This window comes from Erpetoichthys calabaricus, chromosome 13 (assembly GCF_900747795.2).
Source record: "Erpetoichthys calabaricus chromosome 13, fErpCal1.3, whole genome shotgun sequence".
Lineage (NCBI taxonomy): Eukaryota > Metazoa > Chordata > Cladistia > Polypteriformes > Polypteridae > Erpetoichthys > Erpetoichthys calabaricus.
In genome coordinates, this window is record NC_041406.2 from 92,209,265 (window position 1) to 92,228,850 (window position 19,586).

At 41.2% G+C, this 19,586-nt stretch overlaps 1 protein-coding gene across 6 annotated transcripts in view; it reads right to left on the reverse strand.

The window, feature by feature from the left end:
- The window catches only part of LOC114663492 (T-cell differentiation antigen CD6-like), an 83,191-nt gene that overhangs the window by 12,706 nt on the left and 50,899 nt on the right, over window positions 1-19,586 (reverse strand). For all 6 annotated transcript variants that reach the window (XM_051935732.1, XM_028817255.2, XM_028817254.2 and 3 more), the window contains exons 4-8: window positions 17,314-17,628; window positions 13,817-14,125; window positions 9,989-10,048; window positions 8,165-8,302; window positions 5,197-5,319 (exon numbers count right to left, since the gene is read on the reverse strand). In XM_051935732.1, coding sequence (XP_051791692.1) covers window positions 5,197-5,319; window positions 8,165-8,302; window positions 9,989-10,048; window positions 13,817-14,125; window positions 17,314-17,628 — 945 coding nt within the window. The remainder of the gene's footprint in view (window positions 1-5,196; window positions 5,320-8,164; window positions 8,303-9,988; window positions 10,049-13,816; window positions 14,126-17,313; window positions 17,629-19,586) is intronic.

Below are 19,586 nucleotides of genomic sequence, written 5' to 3' on the forward strand. Positions count from 1 at the left end.
ACCCTCCACGCCCTCAGGTAAAACTGAAAAAGATGGAGGACACTCGAGTCAGACGTTACTTGTAGATGCGTTTGCTAGAGGTACCACCTACGACAAAAAAAGCAAGCGGTAGATCGAGATAGCCAACGCCATTACAATCCATATAGCTAGCGTGTCAGTGGACAGAGATTGTTAACATTAACAGAAAGTGTACTTGGTTTACTAAAAAATATTTACTATTTATTCCTTTTCTAAGACATGTTCAGTGCAATACAACTTTTGACAAGCACCTCTGGATATTTTACTAAGTCTAAATGCCTCTTTGGATGGTTGAAAGTATGTTTTCAAAATTATAGTTTAAGTTGTTTGCAAAATTTGTCCAATAAAAAGGTTCTATATTTTGACTGCAGCTGTCATGCAATGTGATTCCTTCTCTTCATTAGTACCACTCCCTTGAAAACTATCACTTTATGGGGCCATGCAAACCTGTATTAATGCTTGTGTGCACATTAAAATGTTTTTTGTACAATGTACAATTCTTATGACAGTGTACAGTATTCTTAGCCAGTCTATTGCAGTTATTGCAGTGGAAAATGTGGTTAACATCCACTCACGCATGGGGAAAAAAATACCGTTGAATACTGTTAAACCGGTATAATTTTGAAAAATACCGTGATATAGAATTTTGGTCATACCACCCAGCACTACCTATGCCTGAATTTATCTCAAGAGTAGGAAAACGGTCGTAACTGGCTCAAAATTCTCAAGAGTTATGCAAATTTGGACCTACTATAGGAGTAAGAGTAAAAGCGTTTTAGCAGTTCTCATAAATTGGGAAACTACTCTTTAACTTCACCTGGATTTAGGAGAGCTTGTGAGCTGTCAATAGCATTTTAAATGCCGCTAGTCAGGATGGTCATGAAGAAAAGTCATGTTTTAGGGCTATGATAAAAACAAAATTTTTGCAGGATATTATATACTAGCAAAATACCCGCGCTTCGCAGCGGAGAAGTAGTGTGTTAAAGAGGTTATGAAAAAGTAAAGGAAACATTTTAAAAATAACGTAACATGATTGTCAATGTAATTGTGTTGTCATTGTTATGAGTGTTGCTGTCATATATATATACATATACACATATACACACACATATACACACATATACAGATATATTATATATACATATACACATATTTTTTATATATATATTTTTTATATATATATATATATATATATATATATATATATATACACATACATACATACATACATACATACATATACACACATAGATGCACTTACAATAACATAGAAATCAATATAAACAACATTAACATCATTATCATATGAGAATATGAAGTAATATATAAGAAGCACATTTCATATAAATATAAATTATTAAACAGTAAAATCTTCTTCTATAATTTGCTACCATGGCTTTTCGTTGGTCTGTCCAGGATTTTAAATCACCTGTAGCTTGCAAACCGTTTCACCTATTGACTTGAAATCTGGTACACATATAATACGTCACGTCTGCTATCCGCTTTATGGGTGATGATTGTATTACTCTTTTTATGTTTATTTTATTTTAGAATCAACTCCTATCTGCGCACACCAGGGCGGCCGTGGGCAGATGCGTATGGTGTATTCACTCCATGTTATCGTGCATTGCGCTGTCACTGGTATTTTGATAAAAGAATTTGAACAATATATAAGAAGCGTATAAATTATTAAACAGTAAAACATTAACATTTAAGAAGTAAAGTTACATTGAGTACTACTGCAGTGCCTTCGGGTATACCTCATTTTTTGTTTGCCCATTACATGCTTAAATGTATACATTTTTTGGTGTACCTACCCGAGAACACGCGACATATAACCGACCGTGGGAGAATCATGGATTTTAAAGAAGCGTTGAGTTCATCTGCTGGTCTCCCTCGTGGAATAACTGGTAATGTTTGACTAAAATGTACAGCGAGTAAAACGACATTACCTCCTTTTTTTTTTTTTACGATCTCTGAGATCTTGCTTTTTTCGGTTCAAGGCTTCATAAGCTCTTTTATGTGCCATGGTGTACTTAATAAGTACTAATTATCCCAAACCATCATCTTTGAATGTTGCAAGACTTTCGCCTTGTATGTAGATCGGGGTAATTACATTCATTGCATTCCTAGTCTGAATCACAATCTGATTGTATGGGTGGTTACCTGGCACTGTAGGGTTGCCACCCGTCCTTTAAAATACGGAATCGTGCCGCGTTTGAGAATGAAATTGCGCGTCCCGTTTTGAATCAATACTGGACGGGATTTATCCCGTATTTTTTTTATCATTTTTTTTTTAAAGCAGCGTGTCATGCAAATCATCCCACACGCATTTTATGAAGATGCCTCCTTTCCTACTTTTGATTGGGTAATACTTGATGTCATCGTTAGTTTGATTGGTCTTTTTAACTGTCCAGTGAGGAGGGCGTGTCTTTTAAGTAGAGTCTGCAAAGTGTTGGCACTGAGATGTGGCGTCAGCGCCATAGTTGAAGCCCCTAACGTTGCGGTCAGCAAGTCGGCTAACATCCGCCATGTGCCGTCTTTCAGTTGCGAGAAGCAGATCATAGAATGGTTGAAACTGTTGCCCTTAACGTTGCGCCACGGCGTGTGGTTCGTTTATACCTCGTGTCTTCTCATTAAACTTTTATCTCGCGAATATGTTATTGCAATCCGCAGCGGGAGCGTTTCTATAAACTTAATTTAAACTTACGTTTTACACCGTGCTTTGTTTCCCTTATGAACATGCTTGTATGCTTCACTCGCTCCGTTCTCAATTGTTTAATTAATTTTTTGCTCTTCGCTGTTTCCGGCTCTTCCTCCATTTCCCCCTACTTCGTTCTTTTATCTCGCGAATATGTTATTGCAATCCTTAACGGGAGCGTTTCAATAAACTGATTGAAAATAGTTTTGCATTTACCTTTTTAGTAAAAGGCGAGCTTTTAAGCCTGAGAAATCACCCCGTAAATGCACACGTTTAATTGCACATGTGTTAATATGTATGGTTACACAGTATTAAAAGACAGTGAACAACGTCAGTTACCTTTGTTCCCGCGTTTGATAAAAGGTGAGCTTTTAAGCCTGAGAAATCACCCCGTAAATGCACACGTTTAATTGCACATGTGTTAATATGTATGCTTACACAGTATTAAAAGACAGTCAAAAATTAACGTCATTTACCTTCGTTCCCGCGTGTGACTCGTGCTGTAAATCTCTTCCTTGTTTTTAGTTCACGTGATTACGTAGGAGGCGTGATGATGGATACGTGACTCCGCCTCCTCCATTACAGTGTATGGACAAAAAATATGTTCCAGTTATGACCATTACGCTTTGAATTTCGAAATGAAACCTGCCTAACTTTTGTAAGTAAGCTGTAAGGAATGAGCCTGCCAAATTTCAGCCTTCCACCTACATGGGAAGTTGGAGAATTAGTGATGAGTCAGTCAGTCAGTCAGTCAGTGAGTGAGTCAGTCAGTGAGGGCTTTGCCTTTTATTATTATAGATACACTAGACATTAAGCCCGTTACAATAACGGGCGCTAGAACAGTAGTGCATAAACATTAGTAGGAACTGTCTATATTAAATGGCAAAGGACCGTCTGTTTTCTGTTACAGTAATACTGGCTTGTATGTGGCTGTAATATGCGTCACTGTACTGTGTGCCTTTAATTTTCTCTCACAGTAATACATCTCTCCAGCAAGTATTTTAATCTGTGCTGGCGTGGAGCTGATTATTGTATGTATGGCGTCTCCCCAGTAAAGGATTTTATGTGCGCGAAAATAAATCTACTTTTAAAAGTCATCCTATTGTAATATCATGAAAATTCGTATATTTAGGAAAACACTTTACACGGCCAAGTTTGTTGATCGCAAATCTGACATCGTCAGAGTGAACACTTGCACAACAACAAACACTAATACCACCACTTTGGGGAAACTGGTCTCCGCGTCTCAGTAGCGGATTGGATTTTTCGTGCGTTATGTTTTAGGTCTTACCTCATTTACCAAAATCCGATTGGATCGGCCGCGCGATTTTTTATAGGTCCCGCCCTCTCTGTCTTGTGTGACGCGTCAGGCGGCCTTTGAAGCATGCGCACTTCACCAGAAGACACACACACACGGACACATGGACGCACACAGGGATTTTATTAAAGAGGATACATATACATACATATAAACTGTATATGTGTGTGTGAGATATATATACACATATATTTTCTTAGTTGACCTTTTCCTCATAAAATGCATTATCTTTTATTGAAGTTGTGCCTTACGCTAAAGTTGAGTGAGTGCCCAAGTGTTTAGCGATGAACTGGCGACCCATCTAAGGGCTGCTTCTCATTTTGCACTTCAATTCATGGCTGTATGAAAATCAGAGTCCCTTATACTTTCTACACATTTCTTGGGGCTCTAAATGTTTCTCTACACCCAGTATTGGCTCCTAGTGGTGAATTGGACAAAGTGGTGACCAAGGGTAGATGGAGATTCATTATAATTGCGTATGATTCATGATACAGAGTTGACGTTCTAAATAACGCACGAGTACAGTTCGCTATTTAGTAAAATGTAATTGTATCACAAATTTACTTTTTAGCAGTGCTCTGTCCTTTAAACATCCCTCAGCCCCTTTGGAAATATGAGAAATGATCTTAAAATCAAAATGTTTTGATGTCAAACATTTTGTCTGTTGATTAGGTAACGGAATTTTGTTTTTTTCTTTTTTTCCAATCTTCCAATTGTGTGCTGTGGCTGCGACCGAGCAGAATTGAGGTTCTTTTCTTTGTGTGGGCAATTGAGAGTGGGTTGAGACCCCTTAATAAGCAGATGAGAGCAAGCTTAAAAGGACCAGGCCCTGTAAATACATTTGAATGATCAATTACAGGATTGTCCATCAGTAAATTTTCATTGTAGATGTTATCAATAATGTTCCAAAATCATTACAAATGGAAAGATAGACAAAATGTCGGGGGTATCAGCACACTTTTTTCAAGTGCCCAGTTCATTTGTATAACCCAATAGATCTCCCCCCCCCCCCCCTTTTTTTTTTTGCCCTTTTTGCTTTCTTGTGGTCTGTCGCCTATTTGGTCTTCAAAATGTTGTCAAGGCTGTTGATGGTACATTAGAGTGCTATGGCCAGACCTGTAATCCCGCACACCATGACAAGAGAAATAGACTGACTGACCTGCGTTATTGTTTGCTGGCTCTGTGGTCGTCTTCATGCATTCTGCTATGTATCGGTAGTCATTTTTTTCATTTGTGACAGAGACTCCCTGTAGACTGGAACCAATCTGCTGTACAGTCATCTCTGAAAACACAATAGACAAAACTCCTTCCTCACCATACTCCCATCCAAAATTTGTCAGCCATGTTTCATCCTTTCAAAGTTCAAAAACTGTTAATTGAAACCTGTCCAGGTTTATTGGAAAATGTATGATAAGGAATACTGTGTATGTATTGCTTGCAGAAAATCTTCTGTTTATTCTGATAGCTAAGTAATGCTGTGACTCCACATAGTAAAAAGAGAATATAGTTTACTGTACCTTAATATCAGAGTACAAGGTTAAACATCGTGCTTACAAATTTTAAGTTTGGACAGCACAATGGCTAACATGACTGCCTCAAATCCAGCATCTGATTTCTAATTCCTGTGTCAAGCTGGCATTTTTCCCCCCTCACTGCTTGACCTTCTCTCTTGTACTCCAATTTTCCTCCCACATCCCAAAACCGTGTGTTTGTTTGATTGACGACTCTTAATATGTCTTGTGATGGAATGGCACCCCTTCCAGGGATGGTACTTTGCTTTGCTGTCGATGCTGCTTTGGACAAGATCTGACTCTTACGACCCTCGGCTGTATTAAGCAGAGTCAACAAAGGATGGATAGATCCAAAAAAACATGCAGGTTATAGTGATTGGCGACAATAAGTTCTCCCAGTTTAAGTAAGTGAATGGAATCGTTAAGGTCTGTATGGCCGAACAGTTTTTCCCAAATGAATCTGAAGCATGATCTGCTTTGTAACCTTTTGAATTAACCGTTGTCCTCTGTTGTAAATTCACTAAAAGTTTAAATCACTATTCTACCCAAAAATATTTTTATATATGTAGTGTTGGCAAAGAAAAATAATTAATGTCATGTTTTCCTGAAGAATGGAGATAGCAAAGTTTATGATTGGTCACCATAGATGGCCATCATATGATGGACAACAGCAAACAATATCAAAAATGACCATTACTGTTGTCACATGATCTGCATCCTCTTCTCTTCCTCATTCATTGGTCAAGAGTCCTGTCTTCAATTCAAACACATAACCTCTTGTTCTGATTTTTCTAAAATAATTTATTTAGCAATATTTTATCCAAAATGCATGTGTTTTCCACATTCTGAGCATTCGGCTGGATAACTGACATGAGGATTTTGTAGCATGAATAACGCGGGATTTTTTTCATTTTTATGAACTTTTTCAGTATCGTTTAGTGTTGTCCACTGTTGGGTCCCACAGAATGCCATTCTATCATGAAAACATGAGATTCATTTTTTTTTTCCAACCATCACTACAAACAACATGGGGTAGGTAACATACTGTATATAAAAATAACATTTTGGGGTGGAGTATTACTTTAACACATTGACTGCTGTTATTATTATTATTATTATTTATTACCAGGATGTTACAGTATTGGTCTGTGCATATGTGATAAATAATTAAGTATCAAAATTTGTAAAAAATATAAAGAACTATTAGAAAGCAGCGGTTTTATTATCAACATCCATCCATCCATTCTCCAACCTGATGAATCCGAACACAGGGTCACAGGAGTGGACCCAATTGGCTGGAGCCAACACAGGGCACAAGGCAGGAAACAAACACGGGCAGGGTGCCAACCCACCGCAGGACACATACACACACACCAAGCACACACAAGGACCAATTTAGAATCGCCAATCCTCCTAACCTGCATGTCTTTGGACTGTGGGAGGAAACCCACGCAGAGACACGGGGAGAACATGCAAACTCCACACAGGGAGGACCCGGGAAGCGAACCCAGGTCTCCTTACTGTGAGGCAGCAGCGCTACCACTGAACCACCGTGATTATCAACATCAAATTCTGAAAAATGTAAAGAAACTATTAATTACATTATTTGGACCAGCAACAGAACTAAAAGTCTGCAATCAAATGAGAGTCCTAAAAAGATGGCACCAGGCATACTGCAGGCTTAGAAGCACATGTACCACAAATGTAACCCACTTCTTCACGCTGTTCATGCTTGTTGCACACAACGCATTTGGTAGTTGGTGACCATTTGAGGTCAGTGGGTAGCAGAATGTCCATGTTTTGCTGTCCTGACAGTTGGGACAAGTCAGACCTTCTAATGAAGAAACACCTTTGGGTGCCAGAGCCTACGGGTCTCACAGGTCATCCAGCTGATTGTCACTATCTCAATCACCGTCATTATCAGCAAAATATTAATCTTGCAACAAATCTAGTTGTTCCAAAACATCAGCCGTTTTATACCTTTTCTTCAATAAATTCATAAATTTGCAACAATGTCTACAATTGTCTGTTCTGTGCTGTTGAGTGTTGTTTGATTAGATGATGAGTTTACCACAAGGCTGCAACATAACAAAATGTCAGTAAAGTGAAGGGGTCTGAAGACTTTCTGAGGACCCTGTATTTTCTAGGTGTATGCCTACACTACAACATGCTTTATTTTGCAGTGGCATAAAAAGCACAAGCTGCTGATGGTCCCATCCATTCTCTAATCCAAGCACTCCAGCAACAATTACATTTTCATTCGTAAAACGCCCTGCGTTGTTCATTGTGAGTCAAACGTCTGCTGCAGTTTTGAAGGGATATCTGTAATTGCTCACGATTCAAAGTGCATTTGACTTATAATTGCGGTTTTACTTAAACACTCCACCCATCCATAATTCTTTAAACTTTCTTGTGTCATAAAAATAAGCCCAAGTGTTTGGTTTTGTTGTTGTATCAACTCTAACCCCCCCCCCCCCCCCCCCAAAAAAAAAAACATACAGTAGCTAGCATAGCACAACCATGTCAGAGAGAAGAATGAAAGGACTAAAGTGTAAAGGCTGTTAAGTGACTTGGTGATACCGCTCAGTCACATGCACTATTATTATTGTCACTTACTGTTCCTTTTCTTGACACAGCAACACAACACAATAAAGAGCACAATTATTAGGAATAGCAAGAATGAAAGCACAAAGCATCCAATCACTGGAGGAGTGAGGAAATTGTCCAGACTGTTATCAGCTTCAGTTGTTGGCACTGAAAGAGAACAAATGAAGACTTTGATTGGTTATTATGTAATAAATTACCTGTAGTCTATACACAGATCTGGCACAATATTAAAGCCACTGACAGGTGACGTGAATCGCATTGATTATCTCATTACAGTGTCACCTGTCAAGGGGTGGGATATTTTAGGCAGCAAGTGAACAGTCAGTTCTTGGTGGTGATGTGTTGGAAGCAGGAAAAATGGCCAAGCGTTAGGATCTGTGTGACTCTTGACAAGGGCCAAATTGTTATGGCTAGACAGCTGGTTCAGAACTTCTCCAAAATGGCAGGTCTTGTAGGGTGTTCCCAGGATGCAGTGGTTAGTACATACCAAAAGTTGTCCAAGGACGGACAGTTGGTGAACCGGTGACAGGGTCATGGGCACCCAAGGTTCACTGATGTGAATGGGGAGCAAAGGCTAGCCCATTTGGTCTGATCCCAAAGAAGAGTGACTGTAGCACAAATTGCTGAAAAAACTAAGTGCTAGCCATTAGAGAAAGGCGTCAGAACACACAGTGCATTGCAGCTTCCTCCGTATGGATATGTGTAGCCATGGACCAGTCAGAGTGCCCATGTTGACTCCTGTCCACCAGCGAAAATGCCTACAATGGCAATGAGCGTGTCAGAACTGAGGAAGGTGACCTGGACTGATGAATGAGATTTTCTTTTAGATCATGTTGACGGCCTGGTGCGTGTGCGTCATTTACCTGGGGAATAAACTGCAACAGGTTGCACTATGGGAAGAAAAGAAAGCCAGTAATGTGATGCTCTAGGCAATGTTCTGCTTGGAATCTTTGGCATTCATGTGGATATTACTTTGACATGTACCACCTTCCTGAAGATTGTTGCAGACCACTTAACACCCCTTTATGGCAATAGTATTCCTTAATGGCTGTGGCCTCTTTCAGCAGCATAATGTGCTCTGCCAAATTGTACAAACTGTCCAGGAATGGGTTGAGGGACATGACAAAGAGTTCAAGGTGTTGATTTGGCTTCCGAGTTCCCCAGATCTCAATCCAATCAAGCATCTGTGAGATGTGCTGGAAAAACAATTCTGATCCATGGAGACTCCCACTTCATAACTTGCAGGATATAAAGGATCTTCTGCTAATGTCTTGCTGCCAGATACCACAGGACACCTTCCAAGGTCTTGTGGAGTCCATGCCTCGACAAACCAGAGCTCCTTTTCGTGGCACCCACACGATATGTCCACCATGGACAGAACACAGAGGAGGTGGACATTGTACATATTCCTTTTCACCTGCTCTTTCTCTGCAATGCTGAAAACCTCCGATCCATTGCTTAGGCCAGGTAGAAGTGCATCCTGTAAATGCTGTACAGTATGTAGTAAGTGAAAGTGAACCACAGCGGAGTGTATGTTGCACTAGATCTAAACCCTCCAAAACGTTATAATGGTACAAGATTACAGGTCAAAGTGTTACATTCAGATCTGATTGAAGCTACTTTAGTGTATTTAGAGGATGTCCTACAGTTTGTAATTCACATCATTTAGTACATAGGAGTTCATCTTTGTCCACCTACAAATTTAGTGTAATAGAATACCCCCTTTCAAGTTTAAACTTTGTGGTCACCTCTTGTAAGGGCAAAGCAAACCAGCCTTAGAGATGAAAGCAGCAAACAACACCAAATATTCAAAACTTCAACTTAAATCCATACCCACTGTCCATTGCTCAGTCACAGAAATCTTAGGCGTAGTCACGTTGAAGCCGAGTGAGCCTGCAAAACATCAGATAATTATTTGGTCACAAAAGGGTTACACACGTCTCACACTCCCAAAATAAGATGATACAACTGAAAGAAATAAAACACAATGTCATGCATACTGTATTACTGATTCAGAGCACTACATAAGGGGAAGGTTCCATCATCTTGAAGGTTCACTGTTGCCTGATAAAATATACCTCTTCTGAAATCAGGATTGTTGGTCTCTTGGGTAGATTCAAAAAGTATTCAGACTTTTCCACATGCACTTCAGAAGAGGTCCTCCACCTGAAGCTAAGCATGTTCAGGCCCAGCCAGTACTTGGACAGGAGACCACCCAGGAAAACCTGAGGTGTTGACCTAGTGGTTTGAATGTGCCTTGATGGGGACATTGTGCTGTAAAAAATGGTGCCGTCCTTCGAAATAGACGTAAAACGAGGTCCTCACTCTCTGTGGTCATAAAAGATCTCTGGGGATCTTTCGTAAAGAGTAGAGTGTATCCTGATGTCCTAGTTATACTGCAGTCTGGTCATTTTGGCCCCCTAATCCCCCCATCTCTATTTGGCTAACTATCCCTCTCCCCTTTACCACTTAATAGCTATTGTGTGATGAGCGTATTGGTGCAATAATGGCTGCCTTCTCATTATTCAGGTGGATGCTGCTCACTGTGTAAAGGTCTTTGTGTAGTGAGAAAAGCACAATATAAATCAGTGGTCTCAAACTCTGGTCCTGGAGGGCCACAGTTGCTGCAGGTTTTCATTCTAACTAATGAGTGACCTGTTTTTGCTGCTAATTAACTTCTTTTGAATTCATTTTATTTGACTTGCTCTTGAAGACTTAAGACACCTTAATTGTTTCTTTTTCCTTAATTAGCAGCCAGACAATAATGAGATACAAAATGAGTCAAAACATGATCAGTAAACTGTGTCCATCATACAATATCTGAAAATAAAGAAAGGTGAATGTCTCAGGAATGTTGACCTGCTCAGGTCCACAAATATTTGACCAGAGCTCTTAGAAAAGTAAAGAGAAAATTGACAATTTCAGAAATGTCTGCTATTGCACAATGAGAGCAGCAACAAGCCATGGAATTAAAGAACAAGGGGTTTAAGGAACAACAAGAATCGGTGACTAATTAAGCAACTGGTTGGAGTTTGAGGCCCTGACTTAAGTGGTCTTCTGTTGGCTCCCTCACTTCACATTTCATTTCTGTTTAGGTGTCATTTAAGGAAAGAAATGAAGCAATTCAGAGGAATGATGAAGACATTCAGGGAAACAAATCTTTAAACAAGTCAACTAAAATGAAAGGAAAAGGAGTTAATTAGCAGCAGAAACAGGTCACCAATTACAAAAAGAGTTAGATTGAAAACCTTCAGCCACTACAACCCTCCAGGACTGGAGTTTGAGACCCCTGATATAAATGTAAAGAATTATTATTATTATTATATAAAGGTCCCACAATTCATACTGCATGTCAGGACAAAAAACTAAACAACAAAGTCTAATTAAACTCTCTGTAGACCTCCGCAATCACATTGTGGTGAGGCGTAGATCAAGGAAAGGGGATAAAACCGCTTCTAAAGCCAGGAGCACAAGTAATTGTGGACTGGAAGAAATTTGGAACCGCAAGGACTGAGTAACCAAGCAACTTGGGCCTTGGTCAAGGAGGTGGCCAAGAACCCAATGGTCACTCTTAACAGAGCTTCAGAAGTCCCTTGCAGAGATGGGAGAGCCTTTTGGACGGATGATCATCTCAGGGGCACTGCATCAATTGTGCGTTTATAATGGAGTGGCTAGACAGAAGCTACTTGAGTGTAAGGCATGTGACAGACGGCTTGGAGTTTGCCAAATGGCATTTAAAGGACTCTGAGAGTAGGAGGAAGACGATTCTGTGTTCCGATGAGACAGAAATCGAATTGTTTGGGTAGAACTACAAGCACTATATCTGATGAAGACCAAAAAGCTCTCATCACCTGCCTAATACCATCCTTATGCTGAGGCATGGTGGTGACAGCAATATGCTGTGGCTGTCTCTCACAATTAATTTAAATCTACAACACAAGAGTGTAGAAAGTGAAAGGGCTGAATACTTTCTGATTCCGTTGTAGTGTTGAATTTTTGTTATAATGTTACTTCATAACCTCCTTACAGCTCAGAATCGGAGTAGTGTATATACAGAAGAGCTGTAAAGCTTATTTTACTTGAGCTTCAAGAATACCACACAAATGAGCATTTATAAAAATTGTGCATAGAAAATGGCAAGCATTTTCTAATATGTCTAGACAAGCATGTATATACTAGTCATTAAGCCCGTGATAGATAGATAGATAGATAGATAGATAGATAGATAGATAGATAGATAGATAGATAGATAGATAGATAGATAGATAGATAGATAGATAGATAGATAGATAGATAGATAGATAGATAGATAGATAGATAGATACTTTATTAATCCCAATGGGAAATTCACATTCTTCAGCAGCAGCATACTGATACAATAAATAATATTAAATTAAAAATGATAATAATGCAGGTGAAAAACAGACAATAGAAAAATAAAAGTAGAAAAGTACACATACATATACAGTCATACACGGAGCTGCTGAAAAGGCTGCCACTCACGGCGGCGCCGGATGTCTGTAATAACGGGCGCTAGAACAGTAGTGCATAAACATTAGTAGGAACAGTCTATATTAAATGGCAAGGGAGTCTGACCTCATTCTTTTTGTTGGTCGTATTTTTCTTTGTCTTTCAGCCTTTCTTTTGTTGATGTTTACTTGCTGAGCTGACCGTTCTTCGTGGGCTGCCGCCGTGTATTGTGTCATTAATTTTCTGTGACAGTAATACTGTTTTGTACGTCCGCTGGCTTGTACGTCCGTAATATACCTTTAATTTTCTCTGGCGGTAATACAGGCGTGCGTGTCGGTAATATGCCTTTAATCTCCTCTGACAGTAATACTGGCTTGTATGTGGCTGTAATATGCGTCACTGTATTGTGTACCTTTAAATTCCTCTCGCAGTAATACTGGTTTGTATTTCCGTAAAACGCCTCTAACTTTCTCTGACAGTAATATCGCGCATCGCACCGTGCCCCGCGCATGCGCACTTCATCAGAAGACACCCACACGGACACCTGGATGCACACAGGGATTTTATTAAAGAGGATAGTGATAGACAGACTGAACAGGAATCCTTACCCATCCGGGAGGCTATTCTAATAGAAGGGCAGTTTATTTATGTTAGTTCGGGATAGTTCTTTCCGCAAAACCCTGGATGACAGCCAATCCAGGCTGTGATCTATGCATGGATACCCACAAGGCATGCTGGATATTGTATTCCCACACAGTCCTGTTGGGTTCCATGGAGACCGCCAGGTGAAAGTTGCAGAGATTGTGAATCCTTTCTTCATAGGGCTTCAGACTCACCCGGAAGTGCTTCAGAGCCACAGCTTTATACCACCAGAAGCACTCCTGGGGTAAGATGAAAGGAGCAGCCTCACTTCAATCTAGGGGCCAGAGTTGCACGGAGCTGGAAGAAGCTTGCTGGAGGAGTCAAGGAGGCTGACAGAAGAAGACAGAAAGGTGCTTATTGTGTGAAATGTTTACCTCTGTAAAATAGTCTGATTGAGGCATTGAAAACGCTTGCCCGCAGTAAGTGTTTCACACAATAAAACCTGTTTGCTTTCTGTGCTTGTGACCAGTCAAGAGTTTGGAGAGCGGCAGCACCACCTAAGGAACACTACATTTTTTTTTTTTTTCAAAAAGTGTTTATAGTACTTACTGTTACATTCGGCTGCAGCAGGTCTTGAGCCAATGCACAGATTTTGATTGTTGAAATATTCCTTGCAGTCCCAAAGACTTGAATGTGTGGCCAAACACATGTAGTACCAGAGGTGAGTTGGATGGTGAGCAATGGAGTGATTAACTTTCCACGTTCTTGAACTACCACATCCCAGTTGTTGACACACAATGTTTACTTCCTCATTCCCCCAGCCGTTGTTGCACACTGTTCCCCACGTGCCATTTCTGTGGATCTCAACTATACCAGAACATCTGTCCAGACCACCAGTCAAACGTAATGCCTTATGCTCTGTAAAGTAATTCTTAGAAACGTCAACTTTGAAATAAAACTTGCATGATGACATACAACTTACAATTCACTTCATTTTTATAAAGTACACTTCCACTTATGACTCTAACACACTATACACCATTACAAGTTCATTCATTCACATTCCAAGTTCAAAGTTACTGTATCCACTGAACAAGTAAATGTAGTGATTATCGCACTGTTGCAGTGTAGCATCTTAAATTTTAATCCTAAAAACTACTGGAAATGTGTAAATGTTCCAGAGTTAGGCTAACTTGTACCCAAAAGTAACTGATGTTTGCCCTTAAGAGAATGAAGTCTATATAAATAAATTTGTAATCTACTTGTTTATTCTTCAGTCATGCAAATACAGCTGAATGACTTTTATGAAATTTTTGCAAGTGTGTTGTCATTGTTCCATGTTAGTTTACAGGCTATATGGTGTATCAGGGATAGGGGTTGGAATGGATGGGGCCAACCCAAAAACCAGTGCCGAAACAAGCACTACAATTGCCATATACAGTATATACTGTACATGTATACTGCTAATATACAGTGCTCTCCGTAATGCTGGGGACAAAGACACATTTTTCCTTGGTGTACCCCTCTGCTCCACAGTTTAAAAGTACAAATCAAACAATTCAGATATGGTTAGAGTGCACAGAGCTGACTTTCACTTAAATGGGTGTACATACATTTCAGACAACACCGTGACAACACTCTTTCTAGAAGGTCACCATAATGTTTGGGACACAGCAATGGCAGGTCTATTAAAGCCGTTGTCATATTTAGGACTTTGTCTCTTATCCCTGGCATGCAATGACTGCTTGAAGTCTCCAATTCATAGACATCACCAGGCATTGAGGATCTTCTCTGGTGATGCTCTGCCAGGCCTCTAATGCAGCCATCTTCAGCTCCTTCTTTTTTCAGGGGCTTCTCTCCTTCATGTTCTCTTCAGCACATGAAGTCCTGCTCAATTGGATTTAAATTGAATGACTGGCTTGGTCATTCAAGAATTTTTCATTTTTTAGCTTTGAAAATCTCCTGTGTTGCCTCAGCAGTCTGTTTGGATCATTGTCTTGTTGGAGGATGAAGTGTCGTGCACTGAGTTTGGAGGCATCTACAGGAACTCAAGTAGATCAGATGATCTCTAGGTGTAGATCTCTACACCTCAGAATTCATTGCGCCACTGCCATCAGCAGATCCATCATCAATGAATAGAAGTATGCCATGACCTGTGGCAGCCATACATGCTGTCACGTATGTGCGAGTAGGAGGACGTTGTTTGGACCAAGCAAAGGTAATTCCACGCCAGGCCAGGGGGTGGCGGGGTGCACTAAACCTTCTCCTGTTATCTCTACAGACCAGCCGCAGGAAAACCAGCCTGAATCAGCATTGAAGATGCCACTTCTGATTCCGGTGCTTAGGATGATGTCACTCCTGGTTCTGGCACCTAGACTGACATCAAAAGAAGGTCACTTCCGATTCCCCTACGTCACTTCCGGTCTAGTCAATTAAAACCGCCATTTTTCCAAACCTTCATCAGTTCATGTCTGGACTCCAACAGAGACACATCTCTCTACAAAACAAACCCATTGCAGCCAGGGATAATATACGGGTGGCTGCCACAAACCTTTTTAAGTGTGTCGAGTCTGATCTTTTCACAATGCCCAAGCCATAACACCCCCAGCACCATGTTTAACAGATGAGGTTGTCTGCTTTAGATCTCGGGCAGTTCCTTTTTCGTCTCCACACTTTGCTCTCGCCATCACTCTGATGAGGTTCATCTTTGTCTCGTCTGTCCACAGACCTTTTCCCAGAATTCTAAAGGGCTCTTTTAAGTCCTTTTTCACAAACTGTAATCTGACCATCCTGGTTTTGTAGCTAACTAGTGGTTTGTATCTTGTAGTCTGGCCGCTGCATTTCTGTTCATGGAGTTTTCTGCTGATAGTCGTCTCTGACTTACATCGGCCCCCTGAAGACTGTGTCTGATCTGTCAGACAGGCATTTGGGGATTTTTCTTTACCATGGTGAGGATTTTTCTGTCATCAGCAGTGAGGTCTTCCTTGGCCTAGCAGTCCCTTTGTGATTACTGAGTTCACCAGTGTGTTCTTTCTTCTTCATGATATTCCAGACAGTTGATTTTGGTCATCCTAAGGTTTTATTGATGTATAGAATGTTTTATTCTTGTTTTTTAGCCTCATAATGACTTCTTTGACTTTCATTGGCACAGCTCTCATCCTCATATTGAACAATGGCAGCTACAGACTCCAAAGGGCAGAAGCAGGCCGAGGTACAGGGCCGGATTTTCCTATAGGCTAACTAGGCTTCAGCCTAGGGCCTCAAGATCAAGAGGGGCCTACATTCAAATTGTTAGCAAAATTTTATTATCTCTCATGTAATTTACAAACTTAAAAATGGAAGGTGAAAGGGCCTCATAAGTGGAATAGCGTAGGGCCTCTTTTCATATAAATCCGGCCATGCCGAGGTATCTTATTAATCACAAACACCTGGGATGCCAGTTGTTCTAAACATTACGGTGCCCTGAAATGTGGGGACTGTGTAGAAAAAGTGTTGTCATTTCTACATGGTGGGATCGAAATGTGTGCAAATCCCCTTAAATGAACGTCAGCAATGTGCACTTTAATCATATCCGAAGCGTTTAATTTATAATTTTAAATTGTGGAGTAGGGGGGTTAAATCAAGGAGACGTATGTTTGTGTCCCAAGCATTATGGAGGGATCTGTAGCCAGAAGGATTTGTAGCATTAGTTGTCGTGTGGCTACTTTACAGTGTAGATGACCAGAGAACGTACAATGTGGGGCCTGGAGTGGCGCTTTTGTACTTAACTGACTGTGTTGTTATATTAAGTAAGACAAAATTGTGAACACTAGAGTGATATTTTTGAAGACTACAAGGAGCCTAATGTTGATTGCAACCCTCATGATGACTGCAGTCTCTTTCCTTATACCAATGTCCAATTTGAGGAGACTGCAGGTTGGGTGATCAACATTCATCTGTCACATCGGTTTGAGTTTTGGATTCCAGATGCATACACAATGTGGAACCTTTCAGAAAAAAACATTGCTTTCAATTCAATCTGAGTAAATCTGCTCTGTTGTTCTGCATTTAACAAAGACGCACATAAACAAACTAAAGATTTTATCTTTAACAGTAAGCTACTCAACCTGAGCAGATGACTCCAACATCCTCTTTGTGTCCGCAGTCTCCACTGTGCTTCAGTGCTGGACAGTCCCAGAGGAACTTCTCGGTTCCGGTGCAGTTTACGTCATCGAGTAGCACATGGCCACTTCCGCTCCCAAACTGCTTGGCACCATTCATTACCATCTGAGTGGCATATCCACAGTTCAGCTGAGCGCACACCACATTGGCGTCCATCAGGTCCCACCAGTCATCGCACACTGTTCCCCACACTCCATCTTCCCAGACCTCGACTCTTCCAGCACAGGCATCCTCCCCTCCTGCCAGCCTGAGAGCCGGACCTGCAAATAAGAGAAAGTGTGTGAAGTTGTTTTTCTGGAAAATGTTTTTATTCATAACTGGTGTGATTATAAGCAAAAATAGCTTTTAGCAGTGAGTTGAATGAAAAGTCGAGCAAAATGACACATTTTATTGGCAAACTAAATACTGTAGATTACAATGTGCAAGCTATTGAGGCAACTCAGGCCCCTTCTTCGGGCACTTTGTAATCAGTAAACGGTGTCATTTTGCTTGACCTCTCATTGCATCCACAATGGCTAACACGAGGCAACACCCTACCACTGCAGCGAGTCAGAGTAAACGTTACTAAAACTGTGATCTCTGTAAGAGGATCCAGCCAGTAACAGCTAAGCATGGAGTGTGAGAGACAGAAGGAGTAGCAGCACATCATGTGAATCGTAGTGGTGCTGCTAGGGACATCATATCATCTTCAGTGACTTGCATACATCAAGCTTGTGCTGTTTATCATTTCTTTTCTTGAATTCTTTTGTTATGTTTTCCGCAGGAGAGTGACCTTATTCTTAATAAGGGTTGTGCTTGTTTGGGCCATCAGATTCATCTCAAAATCTGCTTAGATTGTCATACAGCTAACAACTAAATAAAAATGTGTAATCCATCAGTAATGTGTTGGAGACTATGAGTAGCACAGTGGTTTGTAACTACTGCCTTGTGGATCCAGCATCCCCACGTATTATCCCATCCCGTCCCTATTACTTGCCCAGAGAGTTTGGACACGTCATTGTTGTCATCGTGTACATTCCTCCTCGGGCGGACGTGGAGTCAGCGAGTGACATCATCCATTCTGCTGTTGCTAAGTTACAAACGCAGCACCCTGAGGCGCTTGTGCTAATCGCTGGAGACTTTAACCATGTGACGCTGGACAAAACATTACCTGCATTCTCCCAGTATGTGGACTGTAACACCCGGGGAAATAAGACTATTGATTTACTGTATGCAGACGTTAAAGACGCATACAGCGCCACCCCGCTGCCTGCGCTTGGGAAAGCAGATCATAACCTGGTTCTGCTTCAGCCTCACTATAAACCAAAAGTGAGGGAGCTACCTACAACCACACGATCATTCAGGGAGTGGACCCCGGAGGCTGAGAATACTCTGAGAGAATGTTTTGGAACTACAGACTGGGATATCCTGCAGGGATCTCATAGTGAGAACATTGAGGAAGTTGTTGACTGCACTACTGACTACATCAACTTCTGTATGGACATTGTAGTTCCAGTAAGAACTGTACGCTGCTATGCTAACAACAAGCCATGAATTACGAGTGACATCAAGGGCCTTTTGAACCAGAAGAAAAGGGCTTTTAAAGACGGTGATCAGCATGAGCTCAAGCGCGTGCAGAAGGAACTCCGAGTCCAGCTCAGGGCGGCGAAGGAGCAGTACAGGAGAAAGCTGGAGCAGAAGTTGCAGAATAACAGCATAAAGGAAGTGTGGGATGGGATGAAGATCATCACTGGCTGCAGCTCAAAGCGGGGTACCACCATCGAGAGAGACGTGAAGAGAGCAAACCAAATGAACAACTTCTTTAACAGGTTTGACCACCCTAACCCACTCTCACACTCACCTCGGAGTACTGCACCCTCCACACATCCTTCTGCTGATACCAGCATAGGAGAGACATCCCCACCCACAATTACAGCAGTGCAGGTGAGCAGAGAGCTGAGGAGACTTCGTGCCAGCAAAGCAGCGGATCCAGATGGAGTATCGCCACGACTGCTGAAGGTCTGTGCATCGGAGCTGGGGGGTCCTCTACAGCGCATCTTCAACCTGAGCCTGGAACAGGGGAGAGTCCCGAGGCTTTGGAAAACATCTTGTATCACCCCAGTCCCAAAGGTATCACGTCCTAGTGAGCTGAATGCCTGTTGCTCTGACATCACATGTGATGAAGACCATGGAGAGGCTGCTGCTTCACCACCTTAGGCCACAGGTACAACACGCCCTT